Raw genomic sequence first — 22,211 nt, forward strand, 5'->3', positions numbered from 1 at the left:
AGTTATACAGACTTAGGTCAGTCATTTTCCAAGAATGATACAAGACACAATAAAACAGTAAAACATTCTCTGTTTTCCAACATCCATAGTAAAAAAATAGGTGAATAACCTGTGCCTAGGCTAAGTAAATAGGATGAAATTCCCAGTTGAGAATAGATTGTGAACTGCTTTTATTGTAGATGACATCTGAGTCATAATATCAAATCAAGTACACATAAGCTTGTTACAACTCCTGCCTCTGACAGAAGACTACAGCAGGCCTATTAGTGACCTTAATGGAACTTGCTGTCATTGCTAGCCATGAATCAGTTGTTTTTACCAAAAAACAAGCAAAACCAAAAAAGACTTTTCCATTATTAGCTGTTCCCATCAAGAACAGGCAGATTACAGCTGGTTGAAAAGATCAGTTGAGTGAACCATGGCTAAACTCCATAATGCTTTTGAAGTAGTCATGTATGGAGCACTCCCAATAGCACAAGATCATTTAGTATGGTAGTCTATATTCCCCAGCTTTTCTTTCTTCTCCCTCTATCTTGCATAGTAGCACTGCACTACAGTCCTTGCAGCTATAATTAAAAAGACAAAATTATACTGATATAAACAGAGCCTGACAGTAGTGGAATGAAGGGAAAATGAGCTGCTCTGTGACTGATATTTTGTTTTGTAGCCACTTCTAACATGCTCACAGAAACAGAAGTATACTGCAAGTGAAATTCAGACAAAACAAATAGCTCATGAGCGATCACTAGAGGGACATCAAGTCTCGGTAGCAAATCTAGCACAGTGGAATGTTTCTTTACAGGTATAATGGTTAGCATGCCAAATCTTTTTAATCTGCTTCTTTCTCTGAGATGGAGAGAGAATGGATGTATGAAATCCCACATGCTTACCTATGAAAGGCAGAAAACAAACTGCTGGGGGACAACATGAGGGGGCCCCTGGGGAGAATTGTTCCTTTGTCATTCACCCAGTGTAGGTATCCTCTGGTCATATCCGCCATCCCAATGGCACGGGCAGAACAGTACAGAAACTTGTAGCCATTTCTAGAAAAGAATTATCATCTTAGTTCCTATTCCTGCTGAAGGCTTTCTTTGCCAACATAAGTATACAGTTATAGCAATGTCCAGAGGCACCAGTTTAGGTACTGACTCATTGCAGTGCACTGCACACTTGACATTGTTCCACTGGTAAAAAAAAAAAATCTGCAAGGTATATAATAGCTTAAACACATGACTCAATCAAAACTGAGAAACAGAAAGTGCAAAAAGAACAAGGATGGTAATACTAAGATGACACAAGTAGATGGACTAGATTGTGCAAATAAGTGCCACGTTGGTTTTGTCCACCTTCTTCCAGCCCAGCTGTAGGATGATAGCAATTTTTAAACTATCTGCATCACATAATATTGGATGTCTTGGTTGTTGGCAAAATTCACAGTGCAGAGTGAAGGACAGATAACAAGAAGCATTCATCAAGCTCTTAAATTCTTCCTACAAGACTTTGTAGGTTCATCTGTTATACAGTTTTGTACACAGTTACTGCATGCACAAAAGGCTTGAGTGTTTATGTGCATTTTCAAAGACTTGATTCAACATGGCAAATAATTCCAAGACTACACTTCTATTATGCACTGAATAAAAAAAAAGTTCAGGTTATATCCCATGGACTGCAAGGGGCCAGAGATGAAATTTAGCCACAGAATGAAGGTCAACAATAGATTCTAAGACCCCAATTGTTTTTGGGAATGAAAGACTATTAAACTTAAAAACAAAGATTAAAAGTTGATTATTTTACATGGATCATGAACTGTTTAACAGTTGATCATCCTGTGATCCTCCTCAGTAGCAAGTAATATTTCTGGCATCACTATATTTTTGAAGAAGTTTGCTAAACAAAGGACCAAATCTGAAAGGGGAGGAAATATGTAGGAATTAACCTACTTAACTGCCCTAAGTTACTGGACGTAAATATTATAAGGATATATACCTCTTAGATGAACAGTACATTTATAAGGGTGCAGTTCACAACACTTTTGAACTAAACAAACATCTCACCACATGCAGTACCTCTTCAGTTTCTCGCAGATCACAAGGGGAGCACATTCAGTTGTCTAACACAGAGAGGGGAAGGGGAAATTGCCGTTTTGCTGAATTACTTTTCTACTGTTTGATTGAACTGCATTGGCTTACATCAGAAGCACATTAAAGTGACAGAAAAGTTGAGCCAGACCACCAACCTTCCTTTTGTGGCAGTGGCAAATTAGGCTTGTTTCGGAACTTGAAATCTATCCTAAGGAGCATTCACTTGAGTTCGGCAGCAAACACTTTAAAACACAAAATATTTATGCATTGGAGGAACACAATTTAGGTTTGAATTTACACTGTACCACATTTGTAAGAGACTTTGTGATCACCCTGAGTTGGTGAAAACAGACATATTCATGACTATTTGAGAAATTATTAGTTATGGTTCTCTTCTGTAGTCACAACAATATTACATGGTTTTTAAAAACTAAAATGCAGAATCAAACATTTGGTAAGGGAAGTAGTAAAAGTGGTGGCTTCCATTCCTGTAAAAGCATACATCTGGGGAACGAACTTTGTTTTATTTGTGAATGACAGAAGTAACTCACTTTCCAACATTTAGACCAACAAATTATAATAAATTGCATAATTATTAACAACAATCTGATTACCTGCCCATTAATTCCCAAATTCCAGAAAACCCTAACTGCTTTGTAGATTACATACTCACTCATTTATGGAATGATAGAGTTTTGCAATACCCTGATGAGTCCAGTCCTTGCCAAGCTGAGGGAGGATCTGTCCCAAAGCATCAGACCTAAAAGCAAAAGCAGAGATAGCTGATACTAAGTATATGAGTTTTGTTAAAGACAAGCATTAATGAATACAGAATTGTAATGAGTAGTTACAGAAATAGCTCTGCAGAAGATCCTAAGCATTTCAAAAGAGAATTAGTAACTACTCCAGACAGTGCAATTAGCAGGTCCAGACAGCACAAGTCAGTTTTCAAGTTAACCTATGGCTGCTAAACCTGGAGAATTCTAACTGAAAGGGCAACAGTCACATGGTAAACGCTGTCTCCTTTGCATTACTCTTTGAAAAGACATTTTTCTAGTTTTCTGTAAATGTGACTACAAATTAAAATCAAAGCAACAGGATTTTTTCATGACTGTTAATGATCATTCTTTAAGTCTTCGTAAATCCTGTTTCTTTATCTTCTTTTGAAAAGCAAGGTAGGCTCCATAAAGCAAGATTTAAAAAAAAAAAAAAAATCAAAGAAAAGAAAACAAACTTACTTGGTTATTGTTCCATCAATGTCTGATATGATGATTTTATCATTCCAGTTCCAGAGATATATTGTTCCTGCACAACGGCAAGTCCCTTGGTACTGGGTTGTAATACTAAATACAACATCATTAGGGCCATCTCTGAGCTTCAACTTTGCCTTTAGAATAAATCAAAATAATTGAAAAGATAAGTTTTCCTCACTATAAAATTTTTTAAATCATAAATGAGCTACAGAAAATGGCTCATATACTCTTCCTCATCTATTTTAACTCATCAAAAAGTGAACCATGGTTCAATACTGGCACAGTTTTACTGGCAAAATCTGTTTTGTAGTCTTGGGTATATATATTTGTCCATAGCTCCTATATCTGCCTAGAGCACAGATATTTGACTCTTGGCTACTTTAATTCTTGCTATTACAGTAGATTTACAGTACTATCAAATGGAACTCCCAGCTTGCTATAGTAAGCAATACTATTTTCTACTTAGTGAATGTTTTCCTCAAAATTCTTCCCTGATGAAGATCATACAAGTTAGTTATGCCACTGTCTAAATGTAAGGTAAACTGCAATGAATAAACTGCATACCAGTTGAAATGTACATTATTAAACTGTTCAGATCCCAGGATATCCAAATTGCAGAAGCCAACAATGTCACTTTTTTCGCAACATCTTAATATAGAAGTTTCATTATACAATTTTGTAAGAAATCATTATTTTTTAATCCAAACACAGATTCTTAAAAACACAACAGGAAAAAAAAAAATTCCCTGCAGCTGCCCACGCTAGCACATTTATAGGAAAATAAATGTCTTTTTTAATTTTATATTTTAGATTTCCCTATTCTTTTCTACTGCTAGAAGAGTAAACCGAAGATCATTTTTTGCTTTGTGAAATGTACTGAAGCATCCTACGTACATGAAAGGCATGCCACTTACTATTTGGTCTGAAGACAGTCTAAGTGACTTCTTATAAGATGTAATGTTCCCATGGCTTGGATGCTCTCCTGGGGCCGAATCTATTTTCAGGGATTCCTTCAACTCCTGTGATGCTTCATCACTAGAAGAATCATCTTCTGGAGGTCTAACATGACATCAACCAGAATAAATGTAAACTACAGAAAATTCTTCTTTAATGGTGTAAGATTCTTACGCAAAAGTAATTTCTGCTTATGTTGAGGATTTGCTACTAGCCTGATAGCACAGATTAACAAAGTCCATGGTCTAGTGAACACCCAGATAAAGCTAGTATATGCCAATAAGCAAGTAAGACTTGTAATGCATGCTAGTATTGGTGGAGCTCTAAACATTACTATTACTAGCTGGCTCCACACATGATGGGTTTAGTAAAGACACAGGGTCAAGTACTCACTAATACTGTGTTGATGAATTAGGGAAGCTGCAGATGAAAAGAGATACTGAATGAGTAACAGTGTTTTGTTTTTTTAAAAAGCTGCTGTAGTTACTACATAATTTAAACTGTGGGTGATAGGTTAGTGGAGCAGCTCACCTTTTAAGGTTACTCACAGCCCTATTTTTCTGCTAATTAAAGATTTCAGGATTAAAAGCAGCATTTAATTTCTCTGAAGTATTCAAACACAATATATTTAGGTTTTTAAATCTTTAAAACACCAACAACATTTACAAGTTTCTTTGTAAAACCATGGGAGAATATGGATATGCATAATAAATTACCTAGACTGGGACAGTTTTGTGCTAAATACTGCTAGTTTTCAACCACAATCTTGGGCAACTTGCACACTGTAATTAATACTATTTTATTGTTTCAATTATTTAATGTTACAAAAAATTGCACATGGCTTAAATTATTCATACAATATTAGGCTTTAAAAAAAAAAGACAAACAATACGTCAGAAACAATGCCACTATATTTACAGAGTAGTGGCCCATTACTAAAGGTTACCATATATGTCTTTGTCATTCTGTCAGTATTGTTATGGTTTAAGAAGTAAACACAAAAGGATTTAGAAAATAACTGTAGTGTATTTGTAGCTCCTACAGATCTTTTGCTGCCACATTGTTTTGCTGAATTGTTTGCTAAACACATCTGGTTCCTCTTCAGTAGCTTAGAGGAAAATGTTTCTTCCCACAGTACATTCCTACTGAATTCTTCATTAGGAAAAAAATTACAAAGGAAAAGGAAAAAAAAGAAAAAGAAAAGAAAAAAGACACTATTCAGTCCACAAAATAGTCTTCAGACAGGAACACACCTACTATTAACTTGCTCTTTTATAGTTGCTGGCAGTTCGTTTGCTCTTTGCGTCTCAGTTTTCCCCTCTTTTGCCTCTGGTATCTAAAGCAACACGATAATAAAAAACATTTTGACATTTTAAGCATTTTAAACCAAGTGAATTCGCAGTTCACACTTATGCAAATAGCCATCAATATAGCACATAAACTATATTAAGTTTCAGAATTGCTCATTCTGTAAATCATTTAACAACAGGATGCTTATGTAGAAATGATGCATTAAAGCTTTTTATAATCTCAGGAAACAAAACCCTGCCTGCCAGAAGTTGTGAACTGCTAGTTTAACATGATGAATTTAGCAGTAAAGGAGCTGTCAACCTCTAAGCCTATAATATTCATTTTTTTGGAGAGGAGTAAATTTGAGGCACATACTCAAAGGCTTAGAAAGCTTAATTTAGTCTAAAATGGTGTGCCTCAGCATAACATCTATTATGCAGCACGACACCTACTTATTTATTTGTGTATACATTCCTAAAACATCCTGCAGTGACTGAAGAGTAGCTCTGACAACTGCTGAGAAGAAAGAATTTTAAGAATATTGTGCAACAGCTGAATGGAATAAATTTTGTTGAAGCAACTAGTAACAGAAAATAAAGATGTGGTATTTAAGATTAAATATACAGAAGCAGCTACAGGTACTGCAACACTGAGTAACTCAGCTGGCAATCGGTGACAGAGAGCTATATGAGCAGCATTCTGAGGCACTTCTGACAAATTACAATTTGTTCATCTTTTAACCCGGGGGGGTGGGGGGGAGGGGTGGGTGGTGGTGATCAAAATAGGTCTCAGTTACCTGTTTAGTCATGCTTTCTCTCTTGCGCCAGAACCACCACCTTCCAGACTTCTTTGGCATTTTTTCTTTGACCCAAGACTCAACAGTAGCCTGAAAAGTTAGGCACGTTTTAATTTTGTATAGAAAAATAAAATAAAAGACAATAATGTGTTACTACGTACAAAATCTTTAAAAAGTATACACATATCTATTTACCTTAGGCAAACTCTTCTGAAACACCTGCAAACTCAGAATCATTGGAGCAGCCAACGCCCAATTATAATACCTGTTTTAAAACATGTTATTGATAACATTGATAAGATATTACAAAACCTGACTAGAGGTCAATAAATATCACTGTGCAAACTGTCCTTTTGTTGCTGAAAATACATGTTTGCTGCCAACAATTAATACTAAAGTTTTCTGCAAGCAGAATATATTTGAATATATGCAATTCAACATCAGCAGTAACTGCTGAAAAAATCTCACTTCAGTTAACACTAAATTTAATACAAATCTTCAGTTCAAAATCATTCTCTTTGGAACTGAGAAACAGATCCACCAAAACCACAAACTGCACTGGAAACAGAGAAATGCACTCACTTTAAAGGGTAGATTTTAAATGAGATCTTCTATGACCTAGTACATGATATAGAGAATTTACCTGTTATAAATCCTTATTACCAAATTAGGATTGTCTATGAGTCCAGGGTTTTCAGCAAATTCGTGATAAGTAATAATATGTTCCATGAATTTTTCTGCAACAGAAGTAGGTTTTAATTAAAAATAATAATATAAAATCCCAAGATGTTTGATTAGTTTGTATCAAGGAAAATGCCTTCTGTCGTTTCAGGGTCTTTGCTGCTCTTGCAGTATCACTCAAGGTATGCTAATGTGGCCTACCTGTCAAGAGTCTTATGACTACCTCCTCCGTAACAGGGAAAGCCTCGTACCACTTCAACAGTCACCGTAATGAGAATTAAGAAATTAGAAGAGGCAGTATACGGAGGTAGGAACTAATTCAGTCTCCAGGCTGGAAAAAGAATGCCATGCTTGTCTAAGCAAGTTTTCTTTAAAAATTACTATCGCAGGTAAGGGGTCTATATATTACACCAAAAGGGGAGGTGGAAAGATGTTGTCACCTTTTCAGGTTTGTTTAATCACTGACTGCTAATAGCATTTATATGACTAGTGACTATGAGTTTGCAGAAATTCGTGATTTAGTGTAAGACTCCTGCAAGGAAGACATAGTTTTTTCAAATCAAATCCAGTATTACTACCATGTTACCAAAAGAGCAGTTCTGAGCTTTTATTAATGAGCATTTAAATTTCACTTGATGCATTAGAGACAAGATGACCATTTAAAAAGTAATACTAAAAACGTTGTAGTATATGTTCATGAAGATTATGTGCTCCTAGAAGCTCCCTCAAAAATGCATACAACTTCAATATTAAAATTAACCAGAGCATTAAGAGAGAAGAATCAGCTTGTAAAAATCTAAAGGTTAACAAACATTTAGGATAGGAAAAGTAGAGCAGGAGAAAAGACAGTCCTACACAACAGCCAAAGTTTTTTTTAATTGCTTTAGAAAAACACACACAAAAAAAAAGAAAAATAAGGCAATTGGAAAGAACATGAATTGTGAAGATTTATATACAACTAAGCAAGTAATTGCAGCCAGAAACATGAGTGGTTGATCGGATACACAATACATAATGCAAAAAAAGGAGACAGAAAGCTTCTCAGCAAGTGCTCTTGATTTATCTGAGGTTAAATTCTGCTATCTCTGCTTGGCAAGTGCTTGAGAATTTTAGAAAATGAAAGATTAACCATTCTCTTCTCTCAACATGAGCATAATAAGCCAAAGTTTTGCAAGGTGGAAATCAAGAGTATTCAAGTCACTTCATTTGTTTAGCTGCCTGAGCTTTATTAGTTTATGTTTTAGTCTTTCACATACCTTTAGAAATCTCTCCATTTTCATTGAGACCTCCACAAAGTGAAAGTGTAACATCAGGCAAGTCCATAGCAGAATCAGACATGCACTCTGTACCACTATCAGCAGCAGCACTCCCTACTGACTGGGGTGACTGGGAACCAGAAAGGGTATCTGATTCCGTCCACTGCCTGAAGCCTGGATCAGAATCACTAAAGAAAAGAAGTCCACATTTTCCATAAGTATTTGACTTGCAAAAAAAACAAACTTATAGATTTTAGGTTACAGAACACACTATATGATTACTCAAAAAAAGTCATCTTGCTGTTGCATTTCTTTTAAGTACTACATAATTTTACAACATAAATTTAAAACCAGCTGAACAAACAGTCACAAAACCACATCCCCAACCCTTCGTAATACTGGCATTGACAGTTTCCAGTTCTCCTAACATTCACCTAAATTGGGAAGTAATTACATTTCTCTTGCCTGCAACAGAATTGGATTTAAATGAGGAAAAGAACGTCTATATTCTTTCTTTGCAAAACAGCACTATGCTCCTCAATCTTTACCAGAAAGCTGTAGAATAAGAATAAAAGGAAAAAGGACATTGCTTGATGTTTTTGGAACACTGTGTTTGGAAAAAGTACAATAGAGAAGAAATAAAAAGCATCACATTTTCATGTAAGGTTAGAGTTATTAGTTTGTTCCCAAGTAACGTAATCAGTAAATACTGAAAAGTTTACAATTTTAGTTTTAACATAAGCCAATAGACACTTTTTCCTTACTAAGCTGTATTTTTTACAAAGGCCTTCATAGACAGTTATTCTTTTGGAGAGTATTTTAGGAGTACAAAATGCTTTTTTTTCATTTAAAAAAAAAAGCCACCAAACAAGAGTGAGTTTTGAGACTAAGTTGCCTTGCATGAAGATCTTGTGGAATTTTTTTTTGTCTTTTTTTGGTATTAAAAAATAAAAGTTGGAAGGGATGTACAGGGCACGTAAAAAAGTCAACTGAAGTGTGCTTATCTAGAGCTAGCAATATGGCAAAATAGAGTACTGGTGCAAAAGGAATGTGCAGTTTAAACTTACCCCCCCTCTATATTTGCAAAACACACAAGATGAAAACTCTTAGTAATGACCTCCCACATGATCTTTCAGTGTGTTTCTTGTCAAATCAGAAACATATTTTCACAATGAGATCAGTACTGATTACTCTACAAAAGCCTAGAAACCTGAAGTCCCATTCTTTTTCTCAGAACTAGCACATAAACTTATAAGACACATGTAATAACTCACATAGTGCAACTGCAGTATTACTCTAGATCCACAGAACCGTAATTCAAAATTACCTTTTGGGAAAATAGAGTGCTGCAACTTCAGGTTCCAAAGCCTTTAGGTCCTCCAAGTAAATATCGTCAGGCCCCTGATGATGACTTCGCTTGTGCAACCCTGTTAATTTTAACAATTAAGATTAATGTGTCTGGATAGCTTCATCTTAGTAATTGAAACGTAATTGTGGAATATTCAGACTTACTTGTAGCATTTATAAATACCAGAGTTTAATTACAGTTTTAGTCAGATAAGACTTTAAATAGCAAAAATTGAAAAGGCACAGTTATACTTTCTCCACTATGGTCTTAAATTTGGTAGATCACACTCAAGGAAAGAATCAACAGCTTTGTTATATACCTTTCTTTTTTGAAGGAGAGTCAATTTTTGCCATTGGCTTTGTTTCTGGTAAAGGGTCCACCAACAGTCTGGAATGATGATCAGCATCTAATGGCAATGGATCTTGCGGTTCTATGATTGCAGAAGCAAGAGAATCTTTAACATCCATCTGCTTAAGCAGAGGATGAGTTCTTGGCTCAGGTTTCAGTACTGTACAGACAGAATCTTTCACATCATCATCATCTTCAACTTCATCAGAGCTGAGGATGACCCTAAAATGAGTCTTCTCTGATGGAGTAATGGTAGCTGTCCTGGGCTGTTCCAGTTTCTCTTTCTTGCTTATCTGAAAAAAGAAGACTCAGTCAGTTCTTTCACTTCACAGGTTTGTTCTGTTCTGGTCTAAATATTAAACTTGTAATCATGGTACAAGTCCCATGTAAGTAAACCAGGTAAGAATTTAAACATGTATTTTAGCAACATAAAACATGTCCCACCTTATTACCAAAGCTCCCTGCAACAGAAGGTTCATATTAGCTTATTTACAAGTTCAGTAAAGAAACTGGAATGGAGGACGTGCTGACTTGACCAAACCATGGCAAGAAAAAAAAAGCATAAATGTGCATGTACCAGGGCTTCTGCCACCAGCTGTCATGTTAGATACCAAATTTACTCTATCAAGGCTACAATTCCTCTGGAATGAACTAGAACTTAGTCTAAAATAAAACTAACTTCTAAGATTGCTTTCTTCAGTTTCTAACTAAAAATTCAAAAAATTCAGATTTTTACTGCTATTTTTTCTGGAATGACTTTGCTGACCAGCTTTTGAACTCAACAAATTCGACTATCTGCCAGCCACAAGGGGGTGCTACTTTCCTATGTCAGCTGAATTATTCTGAAGACCGGCAGCAGATTTCCAATCCTCTCTTAGGACACAATTTTAGATATGCCAAAACTCAGTTCACAAAGTTAGAGACAATAAATAAATTTACCTTGGTTGATTCTGGGAATCCTCCCCATGTCCATTCCATGTGAGATTCAGATCTGAGCAAGCTCTCAGCAGGTTTAACTTCTAGTTCTGAATCACTCTTAGGACAGACTGGCTCAGAGAAAGGGCTAGCAAATCAACAACAAAAAAAAAAAAAAAAGAAAAAAGAAAGCTACAGTGTTTAAAATGCATTTGTTGTGCAGCTACTGTTGGTAGAGTTTTCTACAGCTTAACAGAGCTTCAATTATTCAGGAACATGGCAAGAAGCCCAGCAGGGTTTTCAGACAGTGAGAAATTAGGTTAAAACCAAAATCACATTAAAGGACTTACATAGTGATCACCCTAAACAGATTGCTCCACTATATCTGCAGTATAGGTATAACTCTCCCCTCAGCCCATGTTCCATTTTTCAAACAAAACAGAACAAAAAAAGTTTATCTAATAGTAAGAGAGAAATTACCTTTAAGTTCCTTTTCGCTGTAAAAATATAGCATTTAAGCTTGCTATGCCAAGACTTGAGTAATAAAAGCCCTGCAAACCTAACTCACAAATTCACAAAACACCACCAATTCCCAATGTGGGGAAAATAACATTAACAAGGTACTGTAGCAGAGGGAAGGGAGATTACTTGAAAACTTCCTTCAGATGTGTTTGGACTATATGACCTTTTAAAGTTCCATCCTATTTTTCCTACAGCGGTTATTATCCATAAATCAGAAACAGAGCTCTCAAATTTACTTTAGACAAGACTTACTTTTAAGCCAGAAGAACTCACTCTACAAAATACTAGAAAGGTGTGATTTTAAAATAATTTTGCTCTTATGATCTTAGGGAGGAAAGGAAACACAAGAGGTTGTTCTGAAGTAGCATTTAGTGTTGGGACAGGTCCAAGTCTATTCTCTTTTGAACTGGGCAACTGTATTGCATATTATAGAAATACTGCTTTTTTTTTTTTACACTTTGACATTCATAGAGTATTTTGGTTTGGTTTTTGTTTGTTTTGTTTGTTTGTTTATACATACATACATATATATATATATAATCTCAATATTTGAATTTGAATTGCAGAGACCAGGACTGGACACAGCACTGCAGGTTTGGCCTGACCAGTGCTGAGTAGTGGGATGATTACACCTCTATCTCTGCTAGTAACGCCCCTGCAGATGCAGCCCAGGATCCAGTTTGCCTTCATTGCTGCAGTGGCACACTGCTGCCTCATGTTCAGCTTGCTGTCCACCAGGACCCCCAGGTCCCTTTCAGCAAGGCTGCTCCCCAGACACACAGATCTGAGCCTGTGCTAGGCTCTTTGGTTATGTCATCCCAGATGCAGGACTTTGCACTTGTCTTTGTACTTGTCTTTGTACTTGTTGTATCGGGAGAGTTTTCATCTTGATATAAGACAGAAATTTTTTACAGCAAGAATAATTATTCACTGAACAACCTTCCCAGGGACTTGGTCCCCATCACAAAAGGTTTTCAACTTTTGACTGGACCACATGCTAGATTAATCTCATCTAGTCTTCCTTTTCCATGAAATGTTGGACCAGATGATGTTTTGAGGTCCTTTCATCTAGGGATACAAAAAAGGAAACCATTTAGAGATTTCCCCGCTCAGTTCTCCTTTAACAATTTCCTACAGAAATTTTCTATACTGTTAGAAGGGCTTATTTAAAGTAATACATTGATGAAAATACACGTACATATTTGTTTTCAGGAGGAATATGAACTCATTTTCACTATGTGCCAAATAACTTGTTCCACCTATATCACAAGTTACCTGGAAGCCATGCAGACATATTAAGAATTTAGCTTAGAAACAGGTTAATATTTTCAGTATTTGCAAAAGACTGGATATATCGGGACTTTGAAAACCTAAGCCTGTTCTGCTTCCCCCAAAGTATATGTTTTCCATGTCTTTAGTCAAAGGGCCTATGCTTGTAAGAGTGATCTAGCCATGCTAACATTGCTTGTTAAAACAGGAAGAAGATTGATAGTATCCAGTATCAAATAGTTAATGGTTATGCTTTTTGGTTTTATTCTAGTTAGTAGGACAAAGAGAAGTGTTGTCATTGAAAAGACTTAGGCTATTATCTTTCCTCTGCTCCCTGCAAAGTTTCTGAAGAGCAAGATAACAAACCTCAACTAAAAAGACAGTTAGCTTTCCCAGGTCCCCAAACGGGAGGTTATTAAAACCTCCCATTTCTCCTTCATTGTACATTGGCTACATTATAGAATCTTTCTTTGGTGGCTTAGGAGAAATAATTTTGTGCTAGATTTCTCTTCTCCTAGATGGCTCATGTGAGAGAAAATCCCCCACCCAACTCCCTCACTCAAAGATGGAAAGGAATATTGCCAATTTCTCTGTTACACTGCAATCTGTATTGGATAGCTTCTTGTTAAAAACAAAACAAAACAATAAAGAGCCTAGGTACCTCATATGATGCACAAACAAGTTGTTAGAGCAGACTATCCCCTAAATATGTAAACAGGAAAAGAGGCATGACATATCTCCCAGATATAGCCTGCTATTCTATGTTAGGAGAGTTTTATAAACCAAAAGGGAGTATCAGCCTCTATGCTACAATTATCTAGGTGACATAATCCATACAACACTGTGTCAATCCTCAGGGTCAAACACTGTGACTGCTTTTCAGTCACAAACCACAAACCTTTGGGGAACATTTGAAGACTACATCTCATTAACTACAATTGAGGATGTGGTTGTCAGCCCAAAACATAAAAAGGAATGATAATGGGATTTCCTGTCCAACTGCTTCTGTTCATTAACAAGCTATGCACTAGGAGAATTAGCAGGGACCAAGCACAGTGTGGTATATTCATTCTACTGAGGCCACAGCCCTGAGAACACCCGAAGCAGAGAGATTATATGCACTTCAAGAAGTGTTTTCTGAATCTCTCTCTTCTATTTTGCACTACCATCTACTGATACAGCAACTAACATGCAACAATGGATATTACACAAGGCTGACCAGTAATCCTCACTAAATCCAAAGGGCGAGCCTTGAAAAATCTAGAAACTGAATGCAAGACGAATATAATAGCCTGAACATCAGAAACTGAAGAGCTTGAATATATAAACAGAAGCACCCTAGTCACTGTAACTGAAAACTGACTGGCAAGCTATATTCTGTTGTTTGTAGGCATCCACAATCAACTGATACTGTTTCTGGTACCTCTGGGTTAGTAATCCAGTAACGAGCAAATCCTCTGTTCTGAAGTAGAATATGATTCAAGTTGAGGACCTAGCTTTACCTCAAGTAATTTGTAGTATTTCACCTGGCAAATTCTAACTTACATACTCAACACTTCTGCTTTATGGCATATCAAGTGTTGCTTATGCTAGGGTGAATCATCAGCTATGTACTCATTTTTCCATACCTTTCCCAACCTAAGGAAATCTTATTAACTGTATTTTCTTTCTTTAATAGTGAATTTTAATAAGAAAGGGGTTTTTTCACTTGAAGGGGAAAAAAAAAAAAAGAAAAAAGACACAATTTTTGTCTAATACATACAGTAAAGAGAAAAGTTCCCAAAGTTCCAAGTAATGCTGCATTTGATATCACAAGTTAGGCATGTTTGATAGTTTTACAGGTCAGGGGGAAAAATTGATAAAAAGGCATATTAATATTTAAATAATTATTCATCATTATACATACGGTGACATTACAAAAGTGACTTACTTCTCCAGAGGGGACCAGTCACCATCAGATAAGGGGTAATGGTCCTTTGAGTGATAAATCAAAGATTCTTTTTGTTCTTCACCCTTTGGTGATGAATTTGAGGATCCTCTGTGGAGATATATGGGACATTAAGTCAGATAGAAGAAATATGAATTTCTAATTCAGTTAGAAAAGTTACTTATATGTTATTAAAAATCCAAGATCAAAAGAAAGAAGTGTATAGCTTAAAGAATTGTTTGCAACACACCTTTATATAACTTAAAATGTAAATAAAAACTATTATTAATACTTGAAAATATTGCAAGTTTTAACATCTACTACTTTTGACACATAGTAAGTTAATATTGAAGAAATCACAATAGCATAAATGATACCACTCTATACAGCCAATTAGCATTATCAAAACCCAAAGATGAACATAGAGATTTACACGTAAGGTTTACTTAGTAAACCTTAGAAACACTGAAAAAATTAAATAGAAAAGGTGGTTTTGACAATGCTCTTTACAACTGCACATGTCACAAATTAAAACCAGTAAAAACACAGGGGTAGATACTAGCCTCACAATTTACCCAAGCAATTTACAAATTAACATAAACTACAAAAAGTAGCTACAAGTACTGTACTTTTCTGAACAATGGGAGTTGTTTTGCACTGGGAAGTCTACTCAACATATATAACCAAAAAAAACCCGAACGCCAAAACAGACCCAATAGTAAGATGCATTGAGCAGGCATGCATTGTACTTTACACAGAAGTCCCTTTTAAATATTTCCATTATAAATACTTCCTATCTTTTTACAACTTTCTGAATTTAATTGAATAAATAGCTATTCTCAGGATACAACTAAATTGTTTTGAGGTTAGATCAAGGGCATAATGGCTACACTGTGGATAGAATACAAGTGTAATGAGTGTGAAATGCAATACAAATTACTTTAAGCCATTATTATGAAAGAAAAAAAGAAAAAGTATTTTTCTTCCATTAGCAGCACAGTTGCACTGGACTTCTTTTTGAATGCTAACATTAATTTCTCTTATGAATGGAGAAAAGATTTTAACATTATCTCTTAAAATACATAAATATTTAGAATTTACATGCTTACTCAATACAGCCCATCAGACCCTAAGCAGTTACAGTGATTTACCTCATTTGCACAAGTCTTTCATTTGGAAGACAGTCTAGACTATGTTAAATACTGAACCCTAAAAACCGTCTTAATAGCTCCACTTCTTATTCAGAAGTATTATTATTATGAAACTTGATGATGACAGCTTGACTTGAGATGACAGCTACAGAGACTGTACTTCCTTTGTATTCATAAACCAAGCTAACTGTGATAGCAATGTGTTTCATACCATCTTTGTCTGTATCCAGTGCTAAATATCTCCAAAAGAGGAAAAAAGCATTATTGAACAATTAAGCAAACGCATATAAAAATTATTACAGAGAGTTCCTCAATATTATGACTTCAGGGAGGGGCAAGATGATCCACAGGTAGTACTGAACAGATTTTATTCACTGGGAATTAGCAACCAAATGAGTTCATATGAAGCATCACAAAAATTAAATTTCATCCAAAAGTGGATAAATTTGAAGTTTAAAAATCCAAATGCAGTCAAAGATTATTGAAAATAAGGGGGGGGGGGGGCGGGAAATCAGTATACAGCAACTTATAACTTCAAGTTGCACTACCAATTCTAAGCTATTTATTTTGCAACATTTATAAACAGTGCTAACAGTTTTTCTCATCCTCATCCACTTTATACATGGTCTAAATAAATATATAATATTTTAGAGACAGATAACTACTTTAACTCTTTCACACCCTTAACACTGGAGAAATAATGTCCTCTATTTCTGAGTGTATACAAATCTCAGTCCTCCCTGTATTATTTTACCTAAGTCAAGCACTACCAATATATCTAAATCATAGCCAGAAAAGACAAAGGACATATTTTTTTAGAAGTTGCATGAACACTTGGAAATGGATTTTCCCAAGAAACAGGAAACAGCTTGTTTTTTACTTTATAAGAATAGAACTAGATAAGACATTAAATACTGGTACCTGTGGCTGAATTTTTGACCTTCCTGTTGGAACATCAGACGACCTTCTCCTTTCCCAGTTTCACTTTGAAATCCGAAGCTATGCTATTAGCTAACTAATAATAGTTAGTTAAGTTTCTATTTTTTCTTTCCCCCCCCTTTTTTTTTTTCCTCTCCAAGAGCCATATATTTATAACCAAAAAAAGCCCAAAAACCCCCGAACAAACCTGCTGCTATCACCTTACATCCCCACAGGATGTGAAAAGAAAGCTTATGAACAGTTTTTCACAACCATATCTTTAGCTGGGAAGAAAACAGTGCATGACTATCACAAAGCATTTTGTTTCCTGCCTTGGTTGGCCACTGGAACAACTGTGTATGAGCTCCACTAACAGACACATAGCCACAAACCTACTGTCTCTGGGCCTCCATTGAAATACAGTGTAATGGGAATACTACAATGTATTTTTTCAGTCCTGCCTCTACTTGATATTCAGAAGAAAACAGCATTCTTTTAAAAAATCTTCCCTTTACATCGTAACACTGACTGAGAATGCATTTCTACTGCTGATTGTTTTTACATATATATTTTAAAAAAATGTGGTTTACAAGTAAAAAGCCTTTTCAATCTTTCATTCTAAAGAGTTAAAAAACATAAAGCCAGAGTAACCTTTATGGAAACACTATGGTCTGTTCAGCTATGACTAAACATTTGACACAAGTCAAACCTACAATTTTTTATTCATCTCTAGTCAAATTACGATAATTGCTAGAATAGCAATTTTAATTCTAAACACTGGATGAAAACAGCCATTATTAGCATGACATTCCTAAATTCTTCATACATTTGTAATAATTTATTAACTGAAGAACAACCAATAGATGGGTTATATTTTCTTTCTTCCTGTATTTGATGGTTTCACCATGACAAGTTATTGTTCTCTTACTACTCTGACACTGAAGACTGAACAAAGACCTTGTTTTTCTTAAACTGGAAAAAAAGGAAAAATCTCAAACCAAACAAAATGCCAATTCCCAGATTTAAACAGAGCAGTGAATATCCAAATGGCAATTCATTGACATAAAAGTGACAGTGAAAAAACATAGCAAATGAACTAAGGAAGCCACAGACATTCTAGAAAACACTTTAAAATCCAAATTTTGTTTGTTGTGTTTTATTGGTCATAGGTACAATAACAGTTAGATTCATATTCTTCTGTTGCACTGAACTTTTTGAGTTGTACTTATTAAATTTGAGACTCCCTTGAAGACCCATGCTAAAGGAGTTTTTTCAGTTATACTTTACTCTCTTATACCAACACATTCTTTCAATTCCCAGACCAGATCTTGAATTTATTCAGACAGTACTACATTTAACAGTAATGCTGTCCAGTAATGCAGCTAGCTTTGTCTAAACAAAAGAAGTGGACTTAGTTTTAAGGAGCCTAATAAATTTCCACGGAAAACTGATGAGCAGGCCTTTCCTGGATTTTAAGCATTTATATGCTTGATAGCTTTCTTCTGTTACTAGAATCTTTCCTATTACTCATATATGCTTCTTCAGTTATTAGTATGTGCTACCACAAGCTCCACTTCACTAATAGTTTATCCATGTCAAAATACAGGACTGATTTTTTTTTTCTCTCCTTTATGACTATACACATGTAAAGAATTCCCTTTACTAATGTGAAGGAACATTCATTTATGTAGTTTTCAGTTACCAAAGTAAACTTCAAGTTACAGAGAAGTCAAGTTCCAATGTGGTGTACTACAGGCATTCCGCACTGCAGCTTATGTAGAGGTTACCAAACACACCAGAGACCACTCTGCCTCATCAGAGAAGTTGCACTGAAAATTTTTCTTGGTGACACAACAGATCACGACAACTCTTATTCTCCAGAATGGGCTTAATTGGATTTCACGTTCAGAACAAAATGGCCAAATTTAAAAGATTCAGTAAAGACGTGGAAGATAATGGTTTGGAGTTTTGTTTGTTTGAGGAAAAGGCTACCCATAGCCTATTGAATCTTATGCATTACTTGCAGAGATAAAAGGTACAAATCACCTTTTAAATGTTCAGTAATAACAGTGAAAGCAGTCACAAACTATTTGACAGTTTACCTTAGGGGTTGAACAGTTTTTTCATCATCTGAGCTTATTTCCATTTCAAAAATCTCTTCCATCCCAGTAGAAGAGATCTGATCTTCCTTCCTGCTATCTTGTTTGTATTTCTTTCTTCTTCTTTTTTTCTTTTTCACTGAACCTGGGGTGAATACAGTCTCTGTTTCCATAGAGTGTGGAATTTCTGAGTTTGCACATGTCCTCTCATTTTCACCTGATTTCAAATGATTGTCAGTGTCTTTAAAAAACTGGTCTTCAGTGGGTATTGGAGATGTTGCCAAATATGCAGGAACTTTTTCCTAATAAAAAAAAAGAAAATAAAACAGACTGATTTTTTTTTATTTTGTTTTGTGCATACAGGATAGTCGTCAGCCACAGATTAATCCTTGCATCTATATTGAGACACTAAACCATACAATAGCCCAGTGGTATGAGGCTGATATCCATAAAGGAACCAAGTTCACTAGAAGGATTACAGAAAGTTCAGAAAAATGAGTATTAATATTCTTACAGTTTCAGACGTATGACTTATTTTGCTAGCAAAACAAATACCCAGTCAGTGGAATGTTTTTGAAATTATCCACCCTTGAGCACACCACTTCTATCCATGCTTAGTAAATGTGTTAATAAAAATAGGCTAATTAAATCCCTTGCTGTCTATTTTGAAAGAGGTTCATAGGAAGGTGTAGGTTGGAAGGGGCATCTGGAAATCATCTGGTCCAATCTTCTGTTGGAAGTAGGCCCTTAGGTTAGGTTATCCAGGCCCCTGTCAAGCCAAACGTAGAGATTCTACCACTTCTCTAGGCAACCTATTCCAGTGTTATACTGTTCTCATAGTGAAGGATTTTTCTTATATCCAGATGGAATTTCCCCCATGTGCCCTTTGCCCCTTGTTTTATCACCAAGCATCCTTGTGAAAAGCGTCCTCTGTCTGCCCTATAACTACCTTTTAGATATTGCAAGACTGTGGTTAGATCCCCGAGTCTTCTCTAGGCTGAACACAGCCAATTCCAGCAATCTTTTTTCCTATGTCAACTTCTCAGAACCTCTGATCATCTTGTTGGCTCTCTACTGGACTCCCTCCAATTTTCCATGTCTCTCCCAAACTGGGGAGACCAGAACTTGGGAGACCATAACTGTGTTCTAGGTTTGGCCTAACAATTACTAAGTTAAGGGGGACAATCCCACATCCCATCTGCTGACTGTACTCCTGTTGATGCAGCCTAGGACACAATTGCCTTCATTGCTGCCAGGGCACGCTGCCAGCCTTTATAGCAGAGATGCATTTCATCCAGTCAGACCCCTGCCTGTACTGCTGTGTGGGATTCTTCCAACCTAGATGCAGGACGTCACATGTATGTTGGTTAAATCTTGTGCAAATCTTGTTAGTCCAGTCTCCCAGCCTGACAAGTTGGCTCTATGTGGTAGCTTTTTTTCTGGCCTGTCTACCTTTACTCCCAGTTCAGTGTTATCTGCAAAACTGGTGAGGGTGCATTCAGTCTTGTCATCCATGTCAGACACTATTTATGTAAAGTATCTTTCAAAAAGAAAAACTTAACTATAATTTACTCAGGTTAAAACCAACCAAAACAACCCTCAGTTAATTACAACTCACTGCCCTTGGAAGGAACAATTCAAATGAAGCAAAACCTTTACCTTCAACTGATGTGAAAACAGCAAAGACTGAACACTTAGAAGAACCCTTCTGAATGCACCAAGAACTTGATGAGAGCTTTATCGTTTATAACTTAAGCATAGCTTCAGGAAGTGACCAGAAAGACAGGTTGATCAGCAGCAGATATACTGAGAGAAAAAAATGTCTAAAAGCACTAAAACCAACTCAGTCCTCTTATTTGTAGCTAGCTTGACCTATAGTTTTGACAGCTTTCCAGAACACATTATACACAGATAAAGTACACTTGTTATAGATTAAAATATACTAAGCAAGTGCAATAGCTTCTTTAAAACATTGTACTGGGGAAAGTACAAAGGTAGTGGTTATCACCCTGGCTTTCTGAAAGTCTTAAGACTAATCAGTTCCTGTCAATGGCTGACACAGCCTACATCTATAAAAAACTGCTTTCAGTTTTGATTTTAATCACAGTGTATGCTAAAACAGAACCTAACCTTCCTTTCTCTTAAGTGTTATGAATCCCTACCTCAAGTTATCATTTTCTTCAGTCTTAATGCTTATTTTCACCTTCTACTTTAAATTATATTTAAGTCCTTTCAAAATGAGAGCTTCCTTTGATCCCTCACAGTAAACAAGTAGTGCCCTAAACTACAAAAGCAGATCAATCTCATTTCCTTGAAAGACTCTGATTCCTAATAGCAGCAGGAAAGTAACACTTCATCTTTTACTTCACTGAGAATTTTCTTCTCTCTCCTCTAACTGACTATTTTCATTAAACCTTTTGGAACTTTGTATTTAAAACTTCTTTCCTTCTGCCTTGCTGAAAAATGCCAACAGATTCAGAAGTGATCAAAAACAAAGCTCAGGACTGACAAATATTGTGATTACATAGGTCCCATATTCTTAGAAAATCAGACTAAAAATGAACCATTATTCCTGTTTTTCAAAGACTCATTCGCTTCCAGCTGCAATAGGTTCTTGACAAATTAATTACCATATTAGAATGCAAAAATTTTCAAGTTGAATTTACTGTTAACTGGTGAAAGTTTCATAGATAAAATTGTGAAAAACTGTGCTAAAAATTATAAGACAAATTAAAAATATGGCAAAATAGACAATCTTCATTAGTATAGAGGTCAGTAACGCAAGCTGTAAGACCTTAAGGCAAAAATTATAAGACACTGCAATCTGTACAGCTGCAGTCAACATGAATGAAAATACTAAAATAAAATAAAAAAATAATTCAACAATCTTTCAAATAATGCTCTAATAAAAAAAGAAAGAAATAGCTACTTTGTTACCACCAGTAGCAGAACTGTGCAAAGCACCAAGCATCTTGGCAGCATATGAAAGTGGTGTTAAGATTCAGTCACAGAAAATCTAGCTTTCATGAAAGTTACAGTATTGCCAACACTACATTAAGCATTTTTAACACATTACTCTTAATACTGCATTGTAGCCATCATGAAGCACAAAGCTCTTACATTTTCCTCCTCAGTTTCTTGTACAAAGAAAGCTTCTCCATTGTCACCCAGTTTCATATGAAGATCAACAGCATCACCATTAATTTCTATATCAATCTGTGGAAAGAGACAGTTTAGTGTAAATAATTCATCATTGAGGATAGCACTGACCTCAAGGCCCACTTTGCTCTGAGAGTAATCTTTGTTCCATCATATAATCATGTCTCCGTCTCCTCCCTCTGCTTTTTGAAGGAAGTCTGTTATAATACTGCTTTTTTTTTGTTAACCTGCAAAATGTATCATG

General features: G+C 35.7%; 1 protein-coding gene across 2 annotated transcripts in view; it reads right to left on the reverse strand.

The window, feature by feature from the left end:
• LPIN2 (lipin 2) overlaps nucleotides 1-22,211 on the reverse strand; it is a 28,999-nt gene that overhangs the window by 2,060 nt on the left and 4,728 nt on the right. The window contains exons 2-16 of one of the 2 annotated variants that reach the window (XM_082014523.1): nucleotides 21,929-22,024; nucleotides 18,812-19,110; nucleotides 14,644-14,751; nucleotides 10,947-11,070; nucleotides 9,979-10,300; nucleotides 9,639-9,738; nucleotides 8,312-8,499; nucleotides 7,018-7,111; nucleotides 6,570-6,639; nucleotides 6,375-6,464; nucleotides 5,542-5,624; nucleotides 4,249-4,393; nucleotides 3,320-3,468; nucleotides 2,755-2,841; nucleotides 891-1,043 (exon numbers count right to left, since the gene is read on the reverse strand). In XM_082014523.1, coding sequence (XP_081870649.1) covers nucleotides 891-1,043; nucleotides 2,755-2,841; nucleotides 3,320-3,468; nucleotides 4,249-4,393; nucleotides 5,542-5,624; nucleotides 6,375-6,464; nucleotides 6,570-6,639; nucleotides 7,018-7,111; nucleotides 8,312-8,499; nucleotides 9,639-9,738; nucleotides 9,979-10,300; nucleotides 10,947-11,070; nucleotides 14,644-14,751; nucleotides 18,812-19,110; nucleotides 21,929-22,024 — 2,108 coding nt within the window. The remainder of the gene's footprint in view (nucleotides 1-890; nucleotides 1,044-2,754; nucleotides 2,842-3,319; nucleotides 3,469-4,248; nucleotides 4,394-5,541; nucleotides 5,625-6,374; nucleotides 6,465-6,569; nucleotides 6,640-7,017; nucleotides 7,112-8,311; nucleotides 8,500-9,638; nucleotides 9,739-9,978; nucleotides 10,301-10,946; nucleotides 11,071-14,643; nucleotides 14,752-18,811; nucleotides 19,111-21,928; nucleotides 22,025-22,211) is intronic. The other variant, XM_082014524.1, reaches the window with a different exon arrangement.

Source organism: Phaethon aethereus (genome assembly GCF_964289735.1).
Source record: "Phaethon aethereus genome assembly, chromosome: 2".
NCBI lineage: Eukaryota > Metazoa > Chordata > Aves > Phaethontiformes > Phaethontidae > Phaethon > Phaethon aethereus.